Below are 26,810 nucleotides of genomic sequence, written 5' to 3' on the forward strand. Positions count from 1 at the left end.
GGCTACAGAAAAGGCAAAAATTATGTTAATTATTTCCGGAATCGGCCAGAATTTATAAGAACAGATTATAAACTTAACAAATAGATAGAAAATAGTTCGGTTTTTGTCATTTATAACACGAAAAAATCCAAAAAAAAAAAAAAAATCAAGTGGCCGAATACTTTTTTGACTGACTGTAAGTATCGATAGTCAGTGATGGGATGCGCATAAACACAAGATGTGTGCAATGTAGATCTACCATTGCACGGTCCTTCGTGTACGAAAGGTACACGCTACAGCATGTTATATCATCTTGTCATCGAGTAACACCGACATTGCTATGGCCACTGCTGATGTGTGTAGAGTTTCTATTCCGTAATGAATGTATTGAATGTGCTTCGGCAGATATTATAAGACGAAAAATATCGTTAGTAATTACGACGAGTCACTACTTTGTTCTTGACGACAAACAATTCATCACGAATGTATAAAGCCAACGTTCAAATATTTGTGGGTGTGCAATGATTAGTTTAGATACAAAAACACATAAATATGTAGCAATAAACATTTCATTTATTTTATTTATATTTTTTTCATTCAGCAAATGATATTCACAAAAAAATGTCTATATATTCAAATTGTCTTTTTTGTTCGGTTAATTTTGATTATTAACATTAAAGTTTAAGTAAATTAGCGCATTGCTCAACGGAGCGTTAACGGTTTAGATTTTAAATGCTCCTACTGCGAGTAAATTTTGTATAACGGACGTAGCAAAGAATGTGTACCATTTGCGAGTTAAATAATCTCGTGCAGTTTGGCGTCATTTCCTCCACTTTCATATGTTCGCATTGATGTTTGAACTTTGGCAAGTAAGCTTCTACAATGGACGTTAAATGCGAGTAGAGACGCCACAAAAATGACTCCAATATAGTCGATTATTGATCGAACTACTTTTAGATGCAAACCATTCCAAGTCAATTATAGACATGAGGCAATTGAGCACATTTATTTGGAATATTACGTATATAACAATGTTAATTGTCAAGATGAATAATTTCAACGAACTCGAACTGGACAAGCGGTGATTAAATAATTTGAATTGTTATAAAGTATTTTTTTGGTTATTTGTAGTTGGATTAAGTGTGATTATCTCATTAAAAAATAAATTTTTTTTTCTTCACAAAAATTTTTGCACAAAAAATAGTTTTTGTTTCCGAAAATATTCTCGTCAGTCATTATAAAACTAGAGACATTTTTCTATTGACCATTGGAGCCTTATTCATTGAAATTCGAACGGTTGTCCTCCTCAAAATAAACATTTTACGTATACAGATAGATGTGGAACTTAAAACGCTCGCCGCAGTTAGTTTATCTACCAGAAACAAATTGGCTAATTGAGAAAATATACACTTAAATCAGGACCTAAAACACAACTTCTGTATTTTGACCTTATCGCAATTATCACAGATTAGTAAAAGAATTTAACAATTAATACAAGAAGGAAACGCACTTGATTAGACAAATTCAGCAAAATTGTTTATGTTAACCAAATTAATTTTTAGCGAGAAAACTTATTTGAATAAGGAAAAGTTGATTTTGTTTGAAATTTATGGCATTTCGTGATTTGTGACAAACATTTCAGAACAGCCTCAAAATGCTCTTCGATTGGTTAGTAGGTGGGCGGTGAACTGATCGCCAGACGTATCGCCTAGAATATAATTAAGAATTTGCGGTGTTAGTAACGCTGGACATGCCAACGCAATTGATGTTGAGATTAAATTGAATTGCATGTTAAATGAGAGCTCAGGCTTTAGTTGTATTAGGCAGTGCGAATGTAAATTTGATTTGGTGCAACTTATTTTTGGAATACAGATTTTTTTTGTAGGTATTGGAACGGAACCTTTTGATTTTGGAATTGAGTGTATTTTGAATTATTGCAAATTGCTCAATGGAACCACTACTTCAATTAATTTTACAACATTTTCGAGAGAAAATTACTTCTATCAAAACATTTAGAATTTTTTTTTTTTTTGAGAAGAAATTGTTAATTTTCAGAATGAAATTTAATTATTTGAAAAAAAAAAAATATTCCTGATCAATTTAGAAATTTTCAGAGAGTATGTTTATGCTGCTAAATAGGTCTGAGCTGAGCTGAATTAGCTGACTTAGCTGACTCAGGCGCTCGAAGCGTTATTTTAACGCGTTAATAGTGTCAATTTCACATTGCTAGTAAAATTCCACGTTGTTCAGTAATTTCACTAAAGAAGATCTCTGTTAGTAGAGGAAATCATTCACTGTGAATCCGGTAAAATAATGCTTCAGGCGCCTGAATCGGCAAATTCTGCTTAGATCAGACCTGTTCAGCAGCAGAAAAAAATCTTTGTGAATTTTTGAACAAATTTCTAATTTTCTACTGTATAATTATTTAAGTAAATTGTCCATTTTTGTAAAAATTTATAATTACAGCAAAAAATATCCGATTGTAGAATGAATTTTTTAACATTTTCAACGAATGTTACAATTTTGAAAAAGAATCTCATATTTTTGGCAGAAAATTTATGTTTAAAAATTCCAAAATTTTCAAAAAAAATTATCCAATTAAAATCTCAATATTTTGGCAAAATTTCTAATGTTCAAAATTTTAACTTTTGCTATTCAAAATGTTCAAGCGTCGTATTATGTGAATATTTGTTCAAATTGAACAATTGCCTATTAAAACATCTTATTTCCAATGCAAAAAAATTCCTAAAAACTTCTTTGAAAAGAAAAAATTTTTTTGTTTCACTCAATCAATAAAAAAAATCCAAATAATCTTTCATTTCGAAAGAAAAATCCATTTCAAAAATTTCAACTACCAATAATTCGCCCTTCAATAAAATGGGTCGATATAAAAAATATTGTCTTTTGTCGATGTGGAATGTCTTTAGAGAGAAAATCTACTGGGTCATGAATAAAACGGAAGCGAACAATACACTAACGCACACCATTTAAAAAGTAACGTATGTTTAGGGTCAATAAATTCGCACAAGTGAAATCAAAAAGATCATCAATTAAGTGGAATGCAACTACTGAGGAGTGTGAGTGTGTCGAGGTATTGCTTAAAAAGGTACAATGTATGAAATCTAATAAAATTCGAAGGATGATTGAGTCGGTTTTTACAGCCGTTTTCGGGTGGGTGATGAATGTGGATTGGGTTTCTTTTGTTTGTCGTTGGGTCGAACGGTTGTCGGTAGTTTCTTTGGTGATGTTGGTGCTGGGGGTTTTCTTGTGAGTATATCTTGTGTGGTCGAGCTATTCACTTTTTTATTGCCAATTTTTTTGTCCTGTGGTTTTTGGTGGCGATCATTTAGGCCATCGCTAATTTTCTCAATGAATGTCAACGTATTTTTGCAGTAATTCTTTTGGGCCATTTTATTTGCGGTGCCATTTTGTGTGTCAACACCTCGTTTGGTTTGGAATTTTTTCGGTTGTTGATCGCTGATCGTTTTTTGGTTTGATGATCGACTATTTAAAATGGGTGATGAGACTGGGTGCAATCGTGTAAAAACGGACATGTTTGGTGGCTTTGTGACGACTAAATCAAAATGGTCCACATTTTTGCCAGGGAAAAACATGTCATTCAATGATACTTTTGGTTGTTTCAACTTGGTCTTTGCTGTTTTCTTCGCAATTTTTGCATCGAAAATTTCCAATGCTTCCAATTTTGACTTGCACTTATTCAAATTCTCACGTACTTCGTCCAGAGAGTATTTTATTTCGTCGAGAGATTCATCATTTTCGGGTAGTGCCACTTCGAATGTTGAATTTTTCAACGTTTTGGGTGAAATAAATTTGGCTTCGATCGATTGGGGATTACTTTCCGACTCAATGGTCACATTGAGCGAGTCGGTATCGATGTAATTGAGACTGGTGTCACAGCTCGAGTCAAAATCATCAGAATAACAATTGTTTAAGTCTTTGACATCGTTCAGCGTAAGTGATCCATCGTTCACATGGATAATGAAACCCTTTTCACCGTACGGCTTGGACTTTTTCCCAATTTGCTTGATATTATTCGCATCGCTGAGTGGTATCTTTGGGAAACTGAAGTAATTTGGTCCTCGGTCCGAGTCAAAATCATCGGTGTTTGCCGATGAGATTGAATTTTCATTGCCACTGTCCCATGAACATGAACTTTGCTGGCTGATCATATTAGCCAATGACCGAAGCGACCGCTGCTTTTGTAATCTCTCCTGACGACGAAACCGAAGACTGTTCCGCAATCGCTCCCCATTCGGCGAGAAGTCCTTGCTGAGATGCGGTGATTTTGGGATTTCCCGAATAAACGGCGAATATTCGCTGGGCGTATTTTCATTCGAAGATGGCACTTGATCAGTGGTTTTATCATTTGCACTAAAACTACTACTATGACTACGATTATTGTCAAATGAGCTACTCGTGTGCTTGCTATTGCTATTTGGACTGCTGAAGCTAATACCATTGGTCGTGCTTACATCCGCCATCGGCATTATTATCGAACTGGGTCCACTGTCATCGATATCCATGCTTGGTATTGCTTCTATCTCAGTCACATTGCTATTGTTTACAATAAAATCAGACTTTTTACTTAAAGGCGACGGCGATCGAGACATTGACAGTCTTGTGTCGGTTGGTTTCACTGACGGTGGCGAATCCAATTTCTCGAATCCAGTGTCTTTGAAGTTTTCAATATCGTATCGAATTTTTGCCGAGAAATTTCTCCCTTGAGCTAAGTGCTTGGCTAAATTTTCCAGCCACACGTCCAACACTTCGAAGGAGGGTCTGCAAAAATTGAATATGGATCAAGTTTGATTGAAAAAGAAAATTCATCGAAAGAAATAGCTACATTATAGGTATCTAATACATATTAGTTCAAATAGTTATCAGTGTAAAAGAATCTAAAATTTAGTTCAAATTAATTTGATTAAAAATGTGGAAAAAATATCTTCGGAGGAAATGTTTTACTTCAATAACTTTATTTTTATTTAATGTGCTCACCTCGCATCAGGGTTTAAATCGCAGCACAAAAATGCGATTTTATAAAACAAATCGGGGCTATCTGCGCAAAATTTTTCGCGGAATACCATTTGGTTCAGGCCAAAATCAGATGTTCGCGGTAAATAGTCTGGATCAGCATGAACTCGGCCAATGATCTGAATGAGGACAAAAGAGGAAATTCAATCAATCTTAATTTTCTATTTTCATTTTTTTTCAATTCATTTTTTTTATTATTTAAATAACTAAATAGAGATGTGACCAAATTATTGATTTAAAAGGTATATTAAATATGTATGTTAAATCAAATCTTATTTCATGATTACTAAATGGCATTCTATTAGATTTTTTGTTTTAATTATGCTAAATTATTAATCATCAATTGATTAATTTAATAACAAATTTAATTAAACTGGGTAATTATTAATAAAATTCGAATTTGCCCCATCTCTACAACTAAATTAAATATGAAACTGAATGAAATATTTTAGGAAAAAAAATCAAGTAGTTTTTCACTTCATTTTCGATCATACCTCACATAAGACGATGCCAAAGGAGAAAATGTCCACTTTTTCATCGTATTTCATCATTTTCATCATTTCTGGAGCCATCCAATCTAAAAATAATATAAATTGTAATTAAAATGTTGAAATTCTGATGTGGTATTGAAATTTATTTTAATTTATTATTTTCTATTTTTTTTTTCTACAAAAGATTCATATCATTTATACCGTTTTGATATTTAAAACTTTATTAAATAACAGTGGCTATTTTTCTGAATAAAATATTTAGTCTAGGTTCAGGAATAAAATATTCAAATGAATACGATGCCAGAAATTAGATTTAAAAAAAAAACAAAGAAAAAAATCATTTTGAAAATTTGAAGAAAAAAAGAAGTTTCTATTATTACCATAACATTAATATAATTTTTCTAATTCATTTTTTATTTCCCATTTAAAAAAAGTTATTTTCGTCCAAAACTATGTATACTTCATTGTTTTTTGTGTAACTTACATGGATTTCCAACGACCGTATACCGTTGCCTCCTTTGTCTATATTTCCTATTGACAGTTCCATTTCCATCCACTGTCAATCGGTTGCTATTCTTGCAATTGCCTGACTTAATGATGCGCGCCAGTCCAAAATCGGCTACAATTACCGTTTTATCTTCACGAACCAGGCAATTTAATGAGTTCAAATCTCGATGGATAATATTTTTCGAGTGTAAGTAGTTCATTCCGCAAGCGATATCTTTGGCAAATCGAATACGACAATCCCACGGCAACACTAGGTCATTGTTATGGATAAGCTCCTTCAATGAGCCGCCCGGAACGTATTCCTATAGTTCACCAATCAAGAAGGAAATGATTAGCATGATTTTTAAGCGATACCCATTTTTAATAAAAGCGATGTAAACAAGAACAAAACTCGATTTTGACTCAAAATTACCGTAACTAAATGCAACTTCTTGTCACGATACAACACTCCGATGAATCGAAGTACATTGCTATGAGATAGCGATCGAAGCACCGCTACTTCCTTTAGGAAATTTCGTTGAGCTTCTTCATCAACTCGATATAATTCTTTTAGCACCATTATTTCCTTTGTAATTTTGTGAGTCACTTTGAATACCTGACCAAAGAAACCTTTGCCAAGAAGCTCGCCTGAAAATTTGAGCAAAAAAGAAATATTTTTTTAAAATCTTGATTAAAATGTCAAAATTTGCTTCTTACCAATCACAAGATCACTAGCCCGAAAAATACGCTGTGTCGGCTCTTGTGTGTCCACGCGAAACGATTTCGTGCGCGAAAGATCGTAGAATTCCACCGTTGGCGGGTGATTTTCATCGAGAAGCTTTGACATACTTGAGCATCGTTCCTTTTGATTCCGTAGATTATTCGTCCCGATGACACAATTCAAGTTGAACGCTTTAGTTTTGCATAACTGCTGAGTTTTGGTACCGCAAACGTATGAATTGGAAGGTGACTGTGGACTGCTTGGGATGGCATCGTTCTGTGAATTTTGCTTCATGTAAATTCGTTCGGTTTTACCGGTTGATGGCTCCCGAACTGACGGCGAACGACTACAGCATACATTGTAACATTTTGGAATGGTTTCAACATCGAGAGCGATCGGTTGAGTTGTTACAATGGTTGCTTCAGACATTGACTTCGTTAATCGATGTGGGTCATGCTCAATGGTCAGTTGCAGCACATCGTTGCTGCTTTTGATTAGATCGTCAATATTTTCGATAGACTTTCCCGTCACCGGTGTGCCATTCACTTCGAGCACTTTATCGCCCACACGCAGAGAGTCACTTCTCACATCAACCCTAGGAATGGAAAAAGGAAATTAGTAATTTTGAATTGGTGTTGAGATTTTCATTATTAAATTTTATCACACACAACATAATCACAAATTACTTGAAAATCTTTGTGAAAATAAAAATGTTATGATTGCATAAGTTTAAACGATATACTCAATAAATAATTTGTTATGGTATTTAGTAGCCAATTTTTTCGTTTTGTTTGCTCAGATGAGAGATTATATAATATATAATTCACCAATGATGATTAACACTATGATTGTTCTTGGGGCACCCAGGGCCCCCAGCGAACTTTAAAGTTGAATAAAAGTACTAAACAGTGTATAAACCAACCGGAGTTAAGTCTCATTGTATAGATTGAACATTTCTCTACACGAATGAAAAAAAAAACATATGCATATGTGTGAGTATGTGTAAAATACAGCCTGCCGCAAAACTTGTTACGCTGTTGTTCTTGGGGGACCACAGGGCCCCATGGCTATTTTATATTATAACTGGACTATGATAAGAGATAACGACTTGATGTCTGCGGTGAAGTTGTAGTACTCAAGCTGTTCTACAACTTTGCCGAAGACACCAAGTCGTTATCTCTTATCAGTTTCATGGAATACGCGAGAAACCGCAGAAAATCGCGAAAAAACGCGTTTTTTTCCTTATCATTTTTCACGGAACTGATAAGAGATAACGAGATGGTGTCAAAGGCAAAGTTGTAGTTCTGGTCGAGGACTACAATTATTTTGATTCATTATTCCGTTATCTCTTATCAATTACGCGAGAAACCGCAAAAAAACGCGAAAAAACGCGTTTTTTTCCTTATCGTTTTTTCACGGAACTGATAAGAGTTAACGAAATAATGAATCGGAACAATCGTAGTACTCAACCAGAAATACAACTTTGCCTTAGACGCCATCTCGTTATCTCTTATCAGTTCCGTGAAAAATGATAAGGAAAAAAACGCGTTTTTTCGCGATTTTCTGCGGTTTCTCGCGTATTCCATGAAACTGATAAAAGATAACGACTTGGTAACTTCGGCAAAGTTGTAGAACAGCTTGAGTACTACAACTTCACCACAGGCATCAAGTCGTTATCTCTTATCAGTTACGCGAAGAAACGCGAAAAATTCGAGTTTTTGATAATCATTTTTCGCGAAACTGATAAGAGATAACGATTTCATGTCTATGGTGAACTTGTAGTACTCAAGCTGCTCTACATTTCTGTCGAAGAGGCAAGTCTCTTACTTCTTATCATCTTCACTAAAACGATGTGGGAAAATTTTGCGATTTTCGCGTTTTTTCGCGTTTTTCGCGGAACTGATAAGAGATAAGCAATATTTGTTACACCAAAATTATAGCAAACTTTGAGTATTACAACTTTGCTGCAGACACTAATTTGTTATCTCTTATCACAGTCCAGATTTCATATGAAGTATCTTGGGGGCCCTGGAGTCCCCCAAGAACAGTAATATGTTGCAAATATGAAGAACAGTCATAGTGTTAAGCCAATGGAAATGATTAGTATGAATTTTAAGCGATACACATTTTTTAATAAAAGCGATATAAACAAGAACAAAACTCGATTCGTGCGCAAAATGGTGAAAATTACCTATTGGCATCATTCGAACTGCCTTCATCATTTGAACAGCATGCATTCAATGCTGATGTGACAAAGGCAAACACATATTTACCAAGTCGACCGTACATCCGACAAACGCGACTTTAGTTGCACGATGAATATTATGTTTTTTTCGATGGCGAATTGTTAGTAAACAAACAATTGGAAACGGGTTAGTTCATATGATAATGGGAATCTATGACTAAAATGGTCTTTTGTTATTTGATATCAATTAGTTCTCAATTGATTTTCAATTAGTTGTATTTTCTCTCATTGAGAGACTCTCAATGATTTTGTATAGAAAAAGAGTAATTTTTTAGTTGGATCCATTTATCCCAATCAACTCCTAAACCGAATTCGATGAAACAAACATTTTATTGGGACATATTTTTTTTCACAATATCTCAATCTATTTTTAATCAGTATACTGATTTGAATATTGATTTAAAATAAACAAACTAGCAATGGACACATTTCTCACGCAGTCTATTCATTCAAACGTGAAATTGTTAATGAACAAGTACCAAATAGATTTAAATAAATATTATTTCTCATCATTCAAGGTCAATGCAAATAGGTTCTCATTCAATTCAAACTTACTGTGAAATACGAATTCCATTATGTTTGGTGGCAATCATCGGTGTGATGCCATTTTGACTGTCGTCGATTGACAGCCGAAGGGCGGCTTTGTTTTCGTTCGACCACGGAATTTCTACTAAACGTATGGAGTGCGGAAGCGTCTTTTGAGGCTGGTGCGATGATGAGGACGGTGCTAAAATATCCGACAACGATGTCGGTGATTCAATTGACTTGACTGAAGTCTTATCGATTTTGGTTCGGTAGCAATTTCCACTAAAAAAATTGAACGCAATTCATTAGATTTCAAAAAAAAAATTACGAAGCGAAAAAATCACGAAAAAATTTACAATTTCTATTACATAAAAATATAACTGTTTGGCTCGTTTGAAATATATTTTTGGTGAGACTTTTCATGTTTTTTCAATATTGAAAAATTTAAAATTCAGAAAATGGAAAATTTAGAATTTTTCTGACATTCTGGGAATATTTTAGAGATGAAGATTTTTGAAAATTTATAAAAATATTTTACAATTCTGTAAATTTGTGCAAATAAAAATATCAATTCATTCAAAGAAAAAAAGGAAGATAAAAATTGTTTAAAAAATATAAAAAAATTGGAAATCCAATGTTGAATTTTTTTAAATTCAATTAAATCAAATCAGATCAAAATTCAGCCAAACAGTCTATTTTTCAGGGGAATAAAATTCTTCTACAAAATTTTCAAAGCATACCAAAATAGTTTCGACCGTTCAACCAGTGCATATGAGTCACCATCTCCGATATACTGCTGGCACGAAACGCAGCAAAAGCATTCTGGATGGAATTTATGTTCGCCAACAATCATGGCCGGTCCACTAATCGAGGCAGAGCATTGTTGACATGCTTCGCCAAATCGCTGCAAATAATCATCTCGGCAAAAAAGCAATCCATCCTTCTCAAAGTACCAATTAGCCAATTGTTCATCACAAACGGAGCATCGGAAGCAGTCTGTGTGCCAATTTTGTCCCAACGCCGAAATGATCCGATCATCAAGATCGTTCAAGCAACTAGCGCACTGTGTCAACGAGCTGAGGCTATTTCGTAATAATTTGGGTGAAGTTTTTTTCGCTTCTCGTTCTGAAACAGAAGTGGGAGAGATAAAGAATATTGTAAAATTTGTCATGTGACATGAATGAAGAACGCGAGTTGTATATTTGCGCAGAGAGAACGTGACTTTTAATTAAATTATCAGTAGTGATTGGCTGTTAGTAACCAAAAAGTTGACACTGGCAATGCCATTGATCCGTAAAAAAATAATAGTGGCTTGTAACGCACATTCAATGTCGTTTCTCTTAGCACAATTGCGGATTTTTCGCTTTTTGGCAGTAAATCGATTTGTTTATTTCTCGTTTGCACGCACAATATTGACTTGAAATTGGTTTTGAATAAGTTGGCAAAACAAAGCAATACACACAAAATACCAATTAGACGCGTCCAGCGATTTATGGCAGTAAACATAGTATTAGTCCGCACGAGACCGAATCGAATCAGCCCATCATTGAGGCGAAAAAGAGACACGCAACGAATGAAAGCAAAATCGACGGGAGAGAAGAAAAAAAAATTAAACCTATAAGCACTCAATTGGCTGCAGTACAATTAAATCAGCACTCAATTTCGATGCGACACCATCGAAAAAACGCCAACTTAACCACTACACACTCAACATCTCTGTCGCTCTATCCCACTCTAATGATAGCCACTCGATATTGTTTGTCGTCGATGTCATCGTCATCGTCATCGTCGTCGTCTTAGTTTGTACACATGACGACAAAATGCAGAGAAAACCAACAACATCGACAAAAACACACACCAATCAATGTGAATTTCATTAAATATTAATGCAAATCAATCAATTTCTCTTTGGGCAAATGCCATTTTCACCTAAAACTTACGTGATTTCTGATTGATTTGATCCATTTTCAATTGCACATCCACCAAAAAGACGGCGAAATGTTCATGTTTTTTTCTTTTGCTGGCGTCTTTGACTACAAACTCAATTTTATAAACAACAAATTAGCGCTAGCACAATAAGCAAAAACCAAAAAATTCGGTCGACTCACTGTCGCCACCGTGACAACAGCCGATTTTTAGATTAATGACAGTCTTTCTTTTACACAATTCCCACAAATTTTTCCACTGAGATGCATTTTCTTTTTTCTTCGTTTGAGACTGCTATTTTATTTTCTCTTTCTTCTACCATCACTCTTCCACTGCACTTTTTCGATGAATTTGATTAAAACACTATTTTGAAATTCCGACACTTTTCGACATGATTTCTATATGGTAATTTATTTATTATTTTTTCGCTTCGAAGACGCAAGACAATGTAAATGCGACTTTTGTGAACGAAATGGTCAGATTGTGATGCAGCATTGATGTTAGGTCAGTACGTGCTTCAATATGAAACAATTTTTTGTATGGGTACTTGATTGTCTGTGTGTTTGTGTGTATCGTTTTCGCTGTTGTGTGTGATTAATGCATAAATATTTACGACACGAATGGTTTTGATGTTATGCCATTCGATACATCGATGAGTAAGCCTCTTGAATGTATGAAGTGATGGTGTGCATGTATTTGTGAGTTGTTTGACAATACAAACGAAGCGACTTCAATTCGCCACACATGTAACACGCGTTTGTATGCGTTTTTTGTTGTTGATACTTTGTTTTGGTTTGCTTGTCACCGCAAAACACACAAATCTACAAAACATTCAACCTAAAACAAAGTAAACATTCAACTCAGCACAAGTAGACTCAATTGTTTATCCAGATGCAATAAATTCCAATGACTAGACTCATCATACATCAATCATTTCGCTATTTTTATGTGAAACTGACGTCAAAATCTTATTCCAGCGGCTGAGCGGGGCTTTGCAAGAGGTTTTTTTTTTTAATGAAGCATCGTTTTATGTGGATTCATTGAGATTTGTCAATGAGAAGTATTCGAAGAAGTTTGAAAACATAAGTGAAGTGTTTGGAAAAACTTTGAAATTTTGGCAAAAAAGTTGAACTTTTGAAGGAAAAATAGAAAATCCATAAGAAAAGAATGAAAAATTGAGGCAATGTTGCCAACAAAATTGAGAAATTTATGAAAAAAATTAAAGAATTTGACTAGAAAAGTCGAATAATTCTTGAAGATATAGACTGAAATCTGCCAAAATACACAAAATATTCGAAATTTGAAAGAATATCTACCTTTGCCAACTCAATTCCTCGACAAATGACCCATCAATCCAACTCTTTTTGTACAATTTAGATTATTTTTCGGAACTTTTCCGGACTTCAATGCATAAAATCTCATCTCATGCAGTTAAATCTAGCGACACCGTTGCGCAAACGATGAATATTACAATGTTTACGATGCATAGAACATGTCAACAGCAAAAGTTTGCCTCAGTCTTCAAAACCTTTCTCTGAAACCCCGTATTAAAACCTCATTTCAAAACGTTTCATCACTCCACTTGCACGCTCTGAACGTAAAACCTCTTTCTTCAAAAGTCAACGTTTGACAGGTTTTCAATCATATATCTCAAGCCTTTCAACCATCGGCTGCGTTACGGTGCGTCGAATTCGCTGCAATGGCTTTACGACTACAATCGCAATTTGCCATCTGTCACTTGCGTTGATTGTAAAGCGAAGAAGAAGAAGAGTAAGGGAAAAAAAGTACGTCGACCATTAGAAAATTGTGCGATTGTCATTGTTGTATAAACATTTCTCTTGTTCTGTGGTGTGTGCGTTTTTTATTAGGTCTCCGCTAAAGAAATTTTGTTTGTTTTCCTTTTAATTTGCATTCATTTTGCGTTACACTGTTCGAATAACTCGTAAATAAACTTATTTTTGGTGAAAATTTGTGGATTTATTCGCGTTTTCATTCACATTCAGTTTTTGTCCGTAGCGGAGAAGCACACTGACCACACGTAGTTGACATTTTAGTTGATTTGAGTTTTTTTTTATTGCAAACTAATTAGCCGAGATCTAGTGGACTTTGAACCGTTTACTCAGTTGACCATTTTTTTTCAAGATGAACAAAGGACGTTTTTATGATGAGATGGATATTCAAGCGGTCGAATCGAAATTGAACGATGTCACAGTGACAGCAATTCCAATGTCAAGTGTAGCTAATAAACAACAGTATGGTCATCATCATCCAAATTCGAATTCAACATCGTCGTCACATTATCAGTCGTCAAAATCGCAGAAAAATCAAAACAATCAATACCTAACTTATCAACAAAATCAACTCATTCAATCGGCTATCCAACTAGTACAACAACAACAATTGCAGCAACAGCAACAACAACAGCAACAGCAGCAGCAACAACAACAACAACGCCAAAGACAACAACACCAAGAACGGGAGCGTGAGCGCGAACGAGAACGAGAACGTGAACTGATGTTGGAAAATGGCAATTTCAATCGATTGAGTAATTAGAGTTTTTATTTCCTTCCATTTGGATGAGTTTTCTTTTGGAAAGAGAAAAATTGTATAAAAATATTAATAATCGCTATTTTTACAGTTTCAGCTACTCCGCCAGCATCTCAATTGTACAGTGGCTATGGCCAAAGCAGTAACGGCCTGGGATTGACTCAAACAACATCGACGTCACAAGGTTCGGGTTTGTCGAAGTATGCGCAGTTGTTGGCTGTGATCGAGGAGATGGGCAGAGACATCCGACCAACATATGCAATGGGTCGAGGTGATCGATTGAAACGATTGATTATTCAAGCAAAGGTAATTTTTAATTCCTTCTATTTGATGTCTTTTCCCATAAAAAAAAGGTTGTTTGAACATTTGTCATTTCTTGTGAATGTGGAATCCACATTGTGGAAGTTTCCACGTTGATGTGAAAATGACAACAACAAAAAATTCGCTTGTTCGCACAACGACATTTTATCATTCATTTATATTTGCATTAAAACCAATTCAAATATATTCACAACTCCCCAATTATTCTTTCAAGGTTTTGGTTCGCGAATGTTTGATGGAAACGGAGAGATCAGCGCGACAATAAAAAAAAACATGTGTGTATACGGAAAACAAGACTATCGCTAAACGAATCGGCGTGTAAGAGTGGTTTAGATTCGGAGTTGAGCTGTTTTTTTTAGCACCATTGAGTACTTATAGGTCATACATAGTTACAATTTACAGACACAAAATGATTTAACGGAATGAAATTGCAAACGTGCCGATATAGCAAAGGCTTTCCATTTCAGAATCAGATCGTTCACAATCACGTATATTTTTGGATGAAAAACGAGACAAAAAAAACATGTTTTTACCGTTTCACAATCAACGTGCACTTTTTTTTTATAAAGAATTATTACACCGTCCTAGTACATAGGATTGATAGAACATTCAAAGAGCAGACAACGATGACATTTTTGGTCGTCACCAATATAGTTCAATATTAGTTCGTCATTTTTTTTTTGTAATATTTGTTACCAAATCAATTGTATTTTGTGCACGTTTCCAGTTTGGTGATTCATTGCATCAGACTGATGCTATCAGTTTGCAACTCATTTTGTTCTTCGACTCACGGAACAGCATCGCCGCGATACGTATGTGACTCTGAGAGTAAAAATTCATTTTGTCTTTTATACATCGATGTACAGCGATTTTTATCTTTTTATAAGTGCTCATGATGCGTGTCACTGGGGTAAATAGCATAGGTGACTTGAGTGAAATTCGATATTTCGACAAGAACTCCAACATTATCCAATAGAATATCTCCCTATCTTTCACAAATAACACGCAAATTACAAATTGATAAAAAGACAAAAATCGATCGATAACGGTTTTGCTACCAGGGTCACATAATTAGTTAAATCTCTTTATTTTTGAATATTGTACACAAAAAAGAAGCAAAACGAATGAATGCAAACAACACAAAACGGAACAATTGTATAGAAGTAATTGTTTTACATATTTTTTGTAATTTGTAACTGAATAAAAGAAATAGACTCTATTTAGCCGGGAGTAACTGGAAATCACAAGTGGTTTTATTGGATCAATTTTATTTATTTATATTCAAGTTGATTTTTAAGCTGAAAATTGTAAGTCGGAATTGGGACAAATCTGGATTGTGAAATACAAAGACAAAAAAATACAAGTAAGGTATACTTTTACCTGATCCTTGTTCAAAGTTCATATTTAAGAAGTTAAAAAAAATCACTTATAAGCTATTTACCAACGAAGAATCTACCAATGTTTACCTTTTTCATGAGTTTTCAGTAGGTTTTCTGTTGTTTTTTCTTCATTCACTGACATTTTTTTTAAAACAGTTTTAGAGAAAAAATGGATAAAAAAGAAAGGACGTGTATAAAATTTCATTTATTCGATAAATATTATGTTATACTATTCTTGTTTATTTCCATTATTTCTATAGTTTTACACTAATATTTCCTAATTTTAACTCCTAATTTCATCGACTTAAAGAAGAAAAAAAACAAGTTTTATTATTTAGAACAATAATTTCAATAAATTTTTCGAAATTACTTGAGTGGTTTCTATACGGAAGTAAGCGTGGCAATAAATTATGTTTGCTAAATGCATTTTGCTTGAATTATTCTCTTCGCATTCTATTTACACCTAATACAGAATTGATTCGAGTAATGCTGCAAAATTCAGAGAGTCAACTGCAGAGATTATCATTCTGTATGCAAAATCGTTTCATTATCTCGGTTGTAAAGTGAAAAAAAATCATGTGTAAATCTGCCACATACATCCACTATAAGTGTTTCCTGTATTAATCTCCAGTCGCTTTACATACTACACTGTACGTGTCACATGGGTGTGAAAAACAATGAAAATCAATTTCCAACGCTTCATTATTCTCCCATCACTGCACTTCAACATCAGACTGCCGCTGATAATTTTTTGTAGTTTAATCAAAATCCTTTACGTCTTGAACAATATGGCATATGTGACAAAAGCCTGTTTGACATAGTAATTATTTTCGTTTTCAAAGTTCTTCAATTCACGGAATGTCATCTACTCAAAAACAAAAGATATGTTGGCAACATGTCTCAATATAATATTTCCACCATTGTCGCTTCGCTATAAGCTTGGAAAGTAATAACATTTTTAATTAAAAAAAAATTGCAAATGGTCCTTTTCGACCAACTAGCTAAAAAAAAATTATTCAAGATTGATTGGATGGAAATCAGATTTTTATGCATTTTTCTTCTGATAACTTCATTTCCTAATTTGTAGCTGCCATTCCGGAAAAATCATGAGTGGTATTGTTACTCTCCGTTTTTTTATTCGTTATACCGATGCTTGAACCAGACCACGATATCCTTTCAATGTCTCGGTTTTTTGTTTGCATCGGGTTAACGGTTAACCCATTCTATTTTTATCGCCGCATCATCTCAATGCTGGAGACGTATCAATCGTCTTCGGTATATTGTGTGCATGCACTGTATATCTGTATAGTTCATAGTGTGAACTGATTACGTTGTGAAGCCATTGACATGGAAAAAACAACTGAGAAGAAAAAAATATGGAAGATTACAGGAATTAAAAGTAACTTCTTAAAGATTACAAAATGGAATCTCAATTAATCAATCAAATTTTATGTTTTCAAAATAGAAAAAAATGTGTATCTCGTTTTTTGTCGATTCATTATTTTATTCTAATCAATGGAAATAAAGATAATGTCCCAGCCCTTTCAACTTTTATATACAAAAAAGCGTTGAAATAGCATTTTGTTTCATTTGAGAATGTTGTTCCGACGTCAAATGCGATAAGTTTGGCGTTTTTGAAAACACTAGTTGAAAATTGGGCAATTGAAAGTCTACGTCTAGTCCAACGAAATTTCTATTCTGTTCTCCATTATAGAAAACAGTTCAAGATTTTTTTTTGACAAAATAAAAGTAATGTCGGAAATTTCGCCCAATAATTCTTATGATAAGCTGAACAAGATATAAAATATATTGAATTCTTGTTGTCTTTTGAGTAAAAAAGTAAGGTAAGAAACCTACAACTGATTTGAAAGGAAGGTTGCTGGTTATGGCGGTAAAATCACACTGACTGTATCGTAATATATCTATTTTAACACGTTCAATTGTACTTTTATTTATTGTTAAGTAATTTCTCTCAACTTCTCTCTATTTGTCAATGTATTTGATCAAAATGTTCACAAGAAATAAAACTAACCATTCCAATCTATTGCTATTAAATGATTTAGTTGAGATTTTCCATTGATTCAATATTAGCGCCGTCTATCAAAATTAAACTCTACGGATTGCTTTGATGAGGTCTGACTTGGACCAAATAATCTCGCTTTTGCTTTTGAACGTGCACTTAAGACTGAGTCCATTTTCTGATATCCAAAATGAATAAATTTGTTGTTTATCTTTGGCTTCCTGAGCGTCTTGCCAAAGCAATCGAAAGAAATCGGTCAAATCATTTTGAACTTCAATTGCTGCCAAATCAATTTTTGGCTCAATCAATTTGAGTGGTTTTAACTTCACCAATTTATCAACGGTGCTCATTTGATCCCATTGCTTGAGAATATTCTTCTTTAATTCCCATTTCTTAAACCGAACGATGATATCTTTGCCGGCACGTTGAAAAATGCTATCGATGCCATCCGATGATGATCCGGTGTCCATTTCCATGGCAATGCAAATATTTGCGAAAATTTTTCGTAAAACTTCATCGCTTGAAATCGTTGTGATACCCCGAATGCATAAATTATTGCGATATGTTCGCTGTCTATTTAGTTCATTCCGATAAGCGAATGGTATCCTGGTTGACGGAAGCGTTACATCAATTTTGGTTGTTGGTTTTGAACTTTCGGTGTACTTTTGTTTGACCAGCCGTTCTCTGATTGGCCAAAATTCACTGCGGTCATCGAATTTGGTGTGCAATACATTGTGTTTGAACAAAACGAGGCCATTGTTAAAAATGATCCGAGTTCGCAAATGATACCGTTCCAATCGACCTAAAAGGCCATTTGCATGTTTTGCGGCGGGATTTTTTAAATTATGAACAGTCTCTTCATGGTGGGCTATTTCTTGTATGCTTTTGCCCACATCTGTACATATTGTACACTTGTATTGGAAGGCGTCTTGTTCAATATGCTGCAGAAATGAAATTTCATTGGTCTTTTTCGTGACATTACAATGGCCACACATGAATCCAACGGGAGCAGGCAACTTTCGGCCAGGATTTATTGACATGAGCTGCTCAATTTCATGTTGAGTAAAACATACGGGACTGTTAATGCCCATGAGGAGACAGGGATCATGCTGCGATTTAAAATGAACAACCATCTCCGATGCCGAGAAATCCTTCTGGCACAATCCACATTTTGATCGATCTCGTCTGTCGACTACAACGAATACTTCCTTATTATGTTGGTGCTTGTGATGACCCTGAAGATTTGGGAACACATCTACTTTGCCGCAATAGAAACATGCGGCCATTCCAACGGCAAAAAACCGAAAGGGCGACGCACCATGACTCTGTTGCCAATGGTTGAACACTTCAGAAAATGTGTCGACAAAGTAGCTCGGCTGACTGTGGCAATAAAAACAGGCAAAAACAACACTTTTCTCCTCGAACACAGGCAAACACATTGGACTGGGCTCTGAAAAAAAGAGCGGAAGAAAACAATTAGAGTTTTTTTTGGTGTGTTATCAGAAAAAGAAAAAAAAGAAAAACTAGGAAAAACAACAGAGACCAAACATTGTAAAATTAAAAAAGTCATGAAAAAAACTAAAACAAACAAAAAACCTACCTCTCAATTGTATTTCTTCAGTTGTTTTGGGTCGTTTATTCATTTCGCTTTGAACATCCATTGATTGTTGTCGTTTAAGAGGTTGTGACTCGGATATTTGTGAAACGGAACGTTCGAAACTGCATCGACTTGGTAATCCATTACGTTTGTTCATTTCCATTGGGTCTATTGGCACATCTTCCATTTTAACAACACACTCGTCATGATCGTATATTTTCGTAAATTCCATTTCAATTGGTTCTCTTTTGATGTGATCTATATTGAAATCCGGCGATAAATTTGGCGTTGAATCAGGTGTGACTGGGGACAGCATCGGTTGATTTGATGTGCTCGGCGAACATGTTGAACGGTGATCGGAAACAATTGAATCCAACGATGGACGATAGTTGATTCGTTCGTATGTCATGGGCTGAGTTGCATCAAATTGAGTTTCACTCGAATTTGAATTACTCGTAGAGACCAATTCAACCGTTTCCAATTTTATTTTATTTTCTAGTATTTCAAATCCATCGCTTGAATCCGAATCCATGTGATTTTTGTCGATTTTGTCATCATCGTTGCAATTGGGTGCATTTTTAGCAGTATTTCCACGCACTTGCGAAGTGTTTTGAATATCAAAAAAATCCAACGTTTGCTCCAAGCTATAAGAGGACAGTAATAAAAGAAGAATGTTCTATTTATGATTCATTTCAACTAACAATGATGCATAGTAAAATTTGACTCATTCTTTTTTTTTTGTCTTGTACTCTAATAATGAATCGCTCGTAGTAGTGGAGCGCGAGTAATGCTCACAAGTCGCAAAATTCACATAGCACAGCGATCTATTTGATTTTATTAAAGCGTAGCGAATGATGTAAACTTAAATTGAACTAAATTGAGCAGATGTTTTTTTTTCTCGCGGCAAAAGTCAAAACCATAAACATCATTGACAAACTTAATCAAATAAATTTATTTTTAACATTACAGATTCATTCAATTTTTACATCGAGCAAATGTGCTCTCTTGAATATTCGGCAATTGCGTTGTGAGCATCATGAATATACACTGTCTAAATCACAGCTGGAAGAAGCAGTCTGTGTGTATGCATATAGCTAACAGCACAGTAGATATGCGGCCCACACACTATTTTCGTTTGTATGTACATTTACACAGATTTCAGTCGAGCTGCCAAAATTTGACAACAATTTTTTCGTTCACAACCTTTATGTTGCTTTGATTGATGTAAAACAATTTAAAATGCGCAATTTTTGTTTGATTTTTACGTGAATCTTGAATTTTGGAACGAATAAGGAGTACTTTTACGCTAATAACAGTGTGCGGAAGGGATAATAAAATTCGTGAGCAAATAAAATGCGAAAGAAAGTGATAGAACTTACCGACTTTTGACGCTTTTCATGAAATAATCTTTAATTCGATGGTCAATATTTTGTCCAGATCGCGACAACACCGCATTGATCTCCTCTAAAGCGGTTGTGGTTTGGGCCTCAAAAACGTTGAGGTAGTTATTTAGCACGGGCCTCCAATTCGACGACATCTTTTCCCAATAATTTCTCTTGTTAAACAGTAAATATTCGCGGTGCTATTCCATCACATACGGCTTTACACGTGTTAGAGTGACTCTACGATTTGTTGTACACGTTTTTTCCTATTCTCTTCCTAGATTTTTTCTTTCGTTTCTTCTAGTATTCTTTTTTTTGCTTTCTTTTGTCCGCAACACCACACGTAATACAATGAACTATCAAAGTCCACTCATTTGCACGGCTAATTTATACGGTCCGATTGAATATGCAGGTGGCAACTGTGCTGACATTGTAAAAACAAGCGTATTAATTAACATAAAACACTACATTCAAACAAAAGCTGTAATTCCATTATAATTTGTTGCATCAACAATTTTTGCCCCAAATATGCAGATTTGTGTTATTTATGTGATTTTTACAACAATGTATTGTTGTCACGATTTACATATTTGTTTGATGTATAAGTTGTCCCGTGTGCAAATAAATTGACTGACATTCATTCAGTTACATGCAGCTGCAAATAACTAAAACTGGCTAAGTTGATTGAATTCAAGAATGTTGTATAGAAACAATCACTTTTAGTTATTCTTTCAGCCAGCCGTCTAATTTCGGACTTATTGGCTACTAGATGACTATAACTGAAGTTGACTACAGTCGAATATTTTTTTCGAGAAAATCACTTTTAATTACTGATAGTCAGCCAAAAAGTCCGAAATGAGACGGCTGGCTAGTCAGTCACAAATTTTTCACACGGGGTTGTTGTGTTCTGCACCAATAGCATTTCTTTGCCCAAGGTGGTTTAAGTGAGCGCTAAAGTGAAATATATTTCAACTGTGTAGGAAAAAAAAAAACAAAGAGGAATTATTTAAAGTGAAACATCTGCAAAAATGGTTGCAGTGCAACAGTTACACTTTGTAGAACCTAGATCGAATGATAACCATTCATTTAACCTATTTTCTGCCAAGTTACCAATCAAGCAGACGTGTGCAAGGGGGGGGGGGGTATTCCGGTTTTACCCCCCCTCTAGGATTCCAAAATGTGGACCCCCCCCAGCGATGTGGAAAAATTTACAGTAGATATAATCGATTTTCAAAAGTGAGGACCTTTTTTTTTTTTTTTTAGGTCTTCACTTGTTTTTCGACACCCATTGGCAAAATTTTAGACCCCCATTGTGGAATTGTTACTGTTTTACACTAGATAGAATCGATTTTCAAAAGTGAGGACCTTTTTTTTTTTTTTAGTCCTCACTTTTTTCGGAGACTGGTTTTACACTAGATAGAATCGATTTCCAAACCCCCCCCTGGCAAAATCATTTTACCCCCCCCTAGAATTTTTGACCTTGCACACGTCTGCAATCAAGTGTTCGAAACTTTTTTTAAATGAAAAATCAAACACTCGGTAGAAAATGCATAAAAATTAAAAGATTCTCGAAGGGCGTTTGATGTGAGATGTGAAAAGATATCAACGTTTTGTTCTGTGATTTGATTTTTCAGCAACTATGTTTATTAAGTGATAAGGATTGATGATCACAAATGTTGTGATAAGAATAATAAACAGTCTCTGACCTATCTATCGATCAGGCACACAAATATAATGACTGTAGAATTGCTGCTATGCGCTGCTATGCATTGCTATGCAAATCTTTATTTACTTTGATAGACGCCAATTGCGTAGTTATAATGTATTCGCGATGCAAAGTAATCATTGGTGTGTAAATCTTTCGACTGACTTGACAAATTTGAAACATATCGACTGAGTAGCGGCTGATTAAAAGTGATTGTCTCGAACAAAATGAACAACTTTAGTTCGTTTGAGTCATCAATGTTGAATAAAATGTACCAAAATAGTCAACTGACCGAAAGGATGACTAAACGTGATTATCTACATAAATGAAGATCATCATTATTATTATATTGTATGCGAAATAGTTGATTTCAATCAACTACATACAGCTATAACTGAGTGATTTTCATTGTATTTCCACACGGTTATGATTGATGTTATTTATGCACCTCATACACATTGCCAAAATATGTTTCACTTTTGCACTCACTCATTTATATCTTCAAAATATTCAACAATTTAACTCAATTACAAGGTTTGCAATATTGTTTTATACCCAAACTTTAAATATTATCTCTTTTGTCGAAAGCAAAACTTCACTGCATTTTCAAAACCATTTGATTATATGAATTTCTTGGTCGTCTCGAAAATATTTATAGTATTTTTATAAACTGAAGAGACACACTTGTGTATAGTAATATTATAAATTTGCTCTCTTGGTAAAAAAAAAATTTATCCCATAAATATTTATGAATATTTCCATATAAAAACGCGCCAAATATAGCTAAAAATTTCAACTTCATTCACACTCCACACTTATGGGTCTTGCCGACTGCACGTCCAACCGAATACTGACTCGCGCTACAACGACGTGACACCATGTGTGCAAATGGAATCAGTAAGCCAACGCAATACGAATACAAGAGCATAAACGCTATTTTCTGGCGTCGAACGTACATATACGAAAGCATGGGTCTCATGTATTCTGTTTTGAATTCTCTTGTAAATTTTTATGACTTTGTTTTTTACTTTTCCGTACACAGCGTGTCAAGGGAAAGTATAGGAATTGGTCCCGAATTTTTTTTTCGCAAAATTAGCTTAGATCATCATAAAAACTCATGAAACGCGTAGAAAACCACTTTTTTAGACACTTTTCCGTTCGTGTGCCGTCGTCGTCGTCGTCGTCGTCGTCGTCGTCGTCGTCGTCGTCGTCGTAGCTGTTTGTTAACACGATAACTCAAAAAATAATTGAGATAATCAAAGTCTGGAAATGCCAAAAGTTTTGTGTTCGAAAAACTTAGTTTAAGTTCGAAGATGAGCCATTTTCGATTTGACCCTGGGGTACTTGCCTAAGAAAAACCTCAAAAAATTGACACTTTTGTATGGGAGGAACCTGTAAACAGGGATCGAAAACGGTTTGACGTTTCTCATACAAACCGATTTCGGAACGGTTTCACTGCTTTGCTCTCTGTTCATCGGAGCGAACCGTATCAAGCGGAACGTTCTGAGAATGGTTTGTATGGGCAACGTTCAAGCGGGTTGTCACTGTGTTAGTGTCGTTTACTAATACACGTAAGCATAAACGTTTCTGTGTGCCATACAAACCATTTTTCAGAACGTTCCGAATGGTTTGGTTTGTTCACACACTCAAACCAAATATTCGGTTTGGTTTGGTTTCGATCCCTGCCTGTAAATCGACTCCGATTGGCTTCAAACTTTCTGGGATTTCCTTTTTTGGGAGAAAAATAAGTTCTGAAAGTTTGAAACCAATCGGAATCGATTGACGGGTACCTCCCATACAAATTTTTTGAAATTTTGACTAAAATTCCCGATTTTTGGACAATTTTGTATGGGAGGTACCCATCCAAAAAATGAAACCTCAGAAAGTTTAAAGCCAATGAGAATCGGTTTACGGGTACCTCTCATACAGAATTGTCGAAGTTTTAGTTAAAGTGACCGATTTTTCACTTTATTTTTATTATTATATTTTCACTGCCTTTATTTCAAGAAAGTTCACAAAAAATAACCAAAAGTACCAACGGACAGGACAACGCAGGCCAACGGTACGGAAAAGTTCGGGATTACCAATGTAATTCTTTTTATTCTTGCTCGTTCATTTTCCCTCCAAATTCTGCTACCTCTGTAAACAGTGCTGTATTAAAGTGATCGTATGCAGTGTGTTGTTGAGAGACATGGGTCTCATGTATTTCGTATAACATATATTATATACTGTTGCTAGTTTTATTTCATTTTGTATATACTATCTCACTTGGGATGCCTACAACACATTTTTTGTACGCGATTCGTGCGTTTCTTATCGACACACTCATTAAGGTACCATTTGCTAGGCAGCTTATATGTGTTTCTTTTTTTCTTCTCCTCAGTTCATCACATCCGTTTCCTAATTTTATTACTCTCGCTTTCTTCATTCCCTATTTTCAAGGTTTTTTCTGCTTTCAAACGGAATTGCGCCGTCGTTTTGTTCTAATCGATGGCGAACTTTATATGATTGCACAAAAATGTGATCGAAAAATTTATTTTTATGACTGAAACTTTAAGCGATTATGACACGTTCGTACTTTGAAAATTATCTGTAAATACGTCTCAAAACTTGCGCTGTTTTATTGGAATTTGGTTCATAATGCGAGCTGCTTACATGTTGTTCAGTACAGCGTTCTTGTTTGATGCTGCTGGTTCGATTTTTTCGTCAAAATCAAATACAGCTTATTCTTACTTTAACTTCTGAATTGATTTCTCAAACTCCTTTGGACCTCCTTTTAATTCCTTTTGGTAATTAACCTTTAACTACAACCCTTTTTTCATTTATGAATATAAATTTTCTGTGTTAATATTATAGAATTATTAAATGGATGCCTGCTTATTCGTATTTTTATTCCTTTTCTCGTTGAGTTTATCTCTCACACTGAACTTAAAGTCGGCTCGCGGTTTTATATATACATAATTCTCATTATTGTGATATTGACCTAACCAAATCTGGACAGTCAAAAGGCTCACGGCTGTTTCTTATTTTTAATTTTATTTACGTCAACCTGATCTTGATCTATGAATATTCGCGTGACCAATATCATTTTGATATTATTCGAACTCAGAACAGTATTTCGAGTTAAAACTCTTTCCATTCTCCTCCTTCGAATAAAAATAGCCTCGTGATCACATTCTCCTTTTAGAAAAAACTAGCTTCACTCTCTTGCCGATGCGGTGATTTCCTCATCTTGGCAAGTTCCCTTTTGAGGTTTGCAAGCAAAAAAAACTTCACGAATAAGTTCCCCTGTAGAAAGGGGAACTTACCGTTAATAGTCTAGGCCGTGTTCGACTCCTCTTATGCTATGCTCAGATGATCCATACGAATGGTTTTGCTTACCTGAACAGTTCAATGGATGGAACTTTGGAATATTGACACTTCGGATCGTTTCCTAAAAAAATATTTGATTAGGCAATAGAACTGTTTGAATTTTAAACAGCTACTGCGTTGATTGTACTTGTTGTAATACACTTTGACAGTGATTTTGCTTTCAAACACTGTTGATTAAAACAAAAACTAAATCGTTATATTGTGCATGCTTTTTCATATGCTTTTGCTGTAATTAGGTAGTATCTGCTCGTTGCAGAGATATATGAAAGTATGATTTTAGATGAATCTCCTGATGGACATGCTAGCAAAAATGCAAAGACAATGGAAAATAAGAAAACAAATTTTTTTAAAATGAAATCTATTACTTGAAATATTCCAATTTCCATACAATATATTTATTGAGAAATTGAGAAAATTCAGTAATTTGAATCAAAACACAATAATGCAATATTTCTTGATTGTCCAATGCTGCTGCCAAATTTAGAAAACAGTTTTCCTAAAAAAGTGTTATCAACTCATTTTTTTACTTGATATCGGGAAAAAACTTTTCGGCTAAGTAAGTTAGATTGATGTAAAAAAAAATCTAGGACTTTTTTAAAACTAAAATCGTGTCAATTGAGATTCGATGAAAATTTTCCTAAAAACTAAAAACTTGTTATCAATTTCAAAACTCAATCGTATCTCGAAAAGGGCATAAAAAGTTCGAGATTATTAATAGACCTATGCCATGGCCCATAATGCAGTTGAACCATTTGAATGTAGTTTTTTTTTGTCTTTTTTATTTCCATTTTCATTTTTGTAATATTCAAGTTCTCACATTCAAAATATTAATTATCCCCTTAACTAGCGACAAAGTTGAGCTAATAAGTATTGCATGATGTTGACTTAATTTTTCCAAATGTCATCGAAAGTTTTGGGACGGTTCATGTTTGTTGGATGACAACATTTCATAAAGAATCCCATCGCCTTACTTGACATAAGTAATAAAGTAATTTATGATTAAATCCAAATTAAATTCTTTCCTTTACGTTTCTTATTTGAAAATTAACAATAAACAAAGGT

General features: G+C 34.6%; 3 protein-coding genes across 16 annotated transcripts; 1 reads left to right on the top strand and 2 right to left on the bottom strand.

Moving 5' to 3' along the window:
* Positions 1 to 530: 530 nt before the first annotated feature.
* LOC129569881 (LIM domain kinase 1) lies at positions 531 to 12,100 on the bottom strand. Of its 3 annotated transcripts, XM_055449086.1 has the most exons (11): positions 11,440 to 11,944; positions 10,240 to 10,624; positions 9,530 to 9,781; positions 8,921 to 9,031; positions 6,726 to 7,324; positions 6,442 to 6,656; positions 6,007 to 6,331; positions 5,526 to 5,608; positions 4,996 to 5,150; positions 4,473 to 4,779; positions 531 to 1,687 (listed from the first exon to the last, which is right to left on the bottom strand). In XM_055449086.1, exons 1-11 carry the CDS (start codon positions 11,462 to 11,464, stop codon positions 1,649 to 1,651), a joined length of 2,496 nt encoding a protein of 831 aa, XP_055305061.1. In that variant the 5' UTR covers positions 11,465 to 11,944; the 3' UTR covers positions 531 to 1,648. The 3 variants fall into 3 exon arrangements, with proteins under 3 accessions (XP_055305061.1, XP_055305059.1, XP_055305060.1); XM_055449084.1 differs by having other exon boundaries at positions 954 to 4,779; positions 11,440 to 11,942; XM_055449085.1 differs by lacking the exon at positions 8,921 to 9,031 and having other exon boundaries at positions 954 to 4,779; positions 11,440 to 12,100.
* Positions 12,101 to 13,170: 1,070 nt separating this feature from the next.
* Positions 13,171 to 15,534, top strand: LOC129569883 (myb-like protein I). Its single transcript, XM_055449101.1, has 3 exons — positions 13,171 to 13,970; positions 14,064 to 14,278; positions 14,508 to 15,534. Exons 1-3 carry the CDS (start codon positions 13,568 to 13,570, stop codon positions 14,556 to 14,558), a joined length of 669 nt encoding a protein of 222 aa, XP_055305076.1. The 5' UTR covers positions 13,171 to 13,567; the 3' UTR covers positions 14,559 to 15,534.
* Positions 15,535 to 15,862: 328 nt separating this feature from the next.
* On the bottom strand, positions 15,863 to 25,304 carry LOC129569882 (uncharacterized). 12 transcript variants are annotated; one of them, XM_055449099.1, is made up of 4 exons: positions 25,110 to 25,304; positions 20,669 to 21,090; positions 19,293 to 19,933; positions 15,863 to 19,142 (listed from the first exon to the last, which is right to left on the bottom strand). In XM_055449099.1, the coding sequence occupies exons 2-4, from the start codon at positions 20,824 to 20,826 to the stop codon at positions 17,779 to 17,781; spliced, it is 2,163 nt and encodes a 720-aa protein (XP_055305074.1). In that variant the 5' UTR covers positions 20,827 to 21,090; positions 25,110 to 25,304; the 3' UTR covers positions 15,863 to 17,778. The 12 variants fall into 12 exon arrangements, with proteins under 12 accessions (XP_055305074.1, XP_055305075.1, XP_055305069.1 ...); XM_055449100.1 differs by having other exon boundaries at positions 20,669 to 21,095; XM_055449094.1 differs by having other exon boundaries at positions 25,032 to 25,304.
* Positions 25,305 to 26,810: the final 1,506 nt, after the last annotated feature.

The sequence above is a fragment of the Sitodiplosis mosellana genome, unplaced genomic scaffold (assembly GCF_009176505.1).
Source record: "Sitodiplosis mosellana isolate CC-2019 unplaced genomic scaffold, AAFC_SMos_1.0 Smas_scaffold_46, whole genome shotgun sequence".
Taxonomy (NCBI): domain Eukaryota; kingdom Metazoa; phylum Arthropoda; class Insecta; order Diptera; family Cecidomyiidae; genus Sitodiplosis; species Sitodiplosis mosellana.

Bases quoted from the DNA above. Each gene is read 5' to 3' on its own strand.
- LOC129569882 (XM_055449099.1), bottom strand. From the start codon at position 20,826: ATGTCGTCGAATTGGAGGCCCGTGCTAAATAACTACCTCAACGTTTTT. The intron at 19,934-20,668 runs GTAAGTTCTATC...GTCCTCTTATAG, and splicing joins ATGAAAAGCGTCAAAAGTCG to CTTGGAGCAAACGTTGGATT. The intron at 19,143-19,292 runs GTAGGTTTTTTG...TCTTTTTTTCAG, and splicing joins TGAAGAAATACAATTGAGAG to AGCCCAGTCCAATGTGTTTG.
- LOC129569883 (XM_055449101.1), top strand. From the start codon at position 13,568: ATGAACAAAGGACGTTTTTATGATGAGATGGATATTCAAGCGGTCGAA. The intron at 13,971-14,063 runs GTAATTAGAGTT...CTATTTTTACAG, and splicing joins TGGCAATTTCAATCGATTGA to TTTCAGCTACTCCGCCAGCA. The intron at 14,279-14,507 runs GTAATTTTTAAT...TATTCTTTCAAG, and splicing joins GATTGATTATTCAAGCAAAG to GTTTTGGTTCGCGAATGTTT.
- LOC129569881 (XM_055449084.1), bottom strand. From the start codon at position 11,464: ATGGATCAAATCAATCAGAAATCAC. The intron at 9,032-9,529 runs GTAAGTTTGAAT...GTGCAACTAAAG, and splicing joins AATGGAATTCGTATTTCACA to TCGCGTTTGTCGGATGTACG. The intron at 5,609-6,006 runs GTAAGTTACACA...TATTATTTTTAG, and splicing joins TACGGTCGTTGGAAATCCAT to ATTGGATGGCTCCAGAAATG.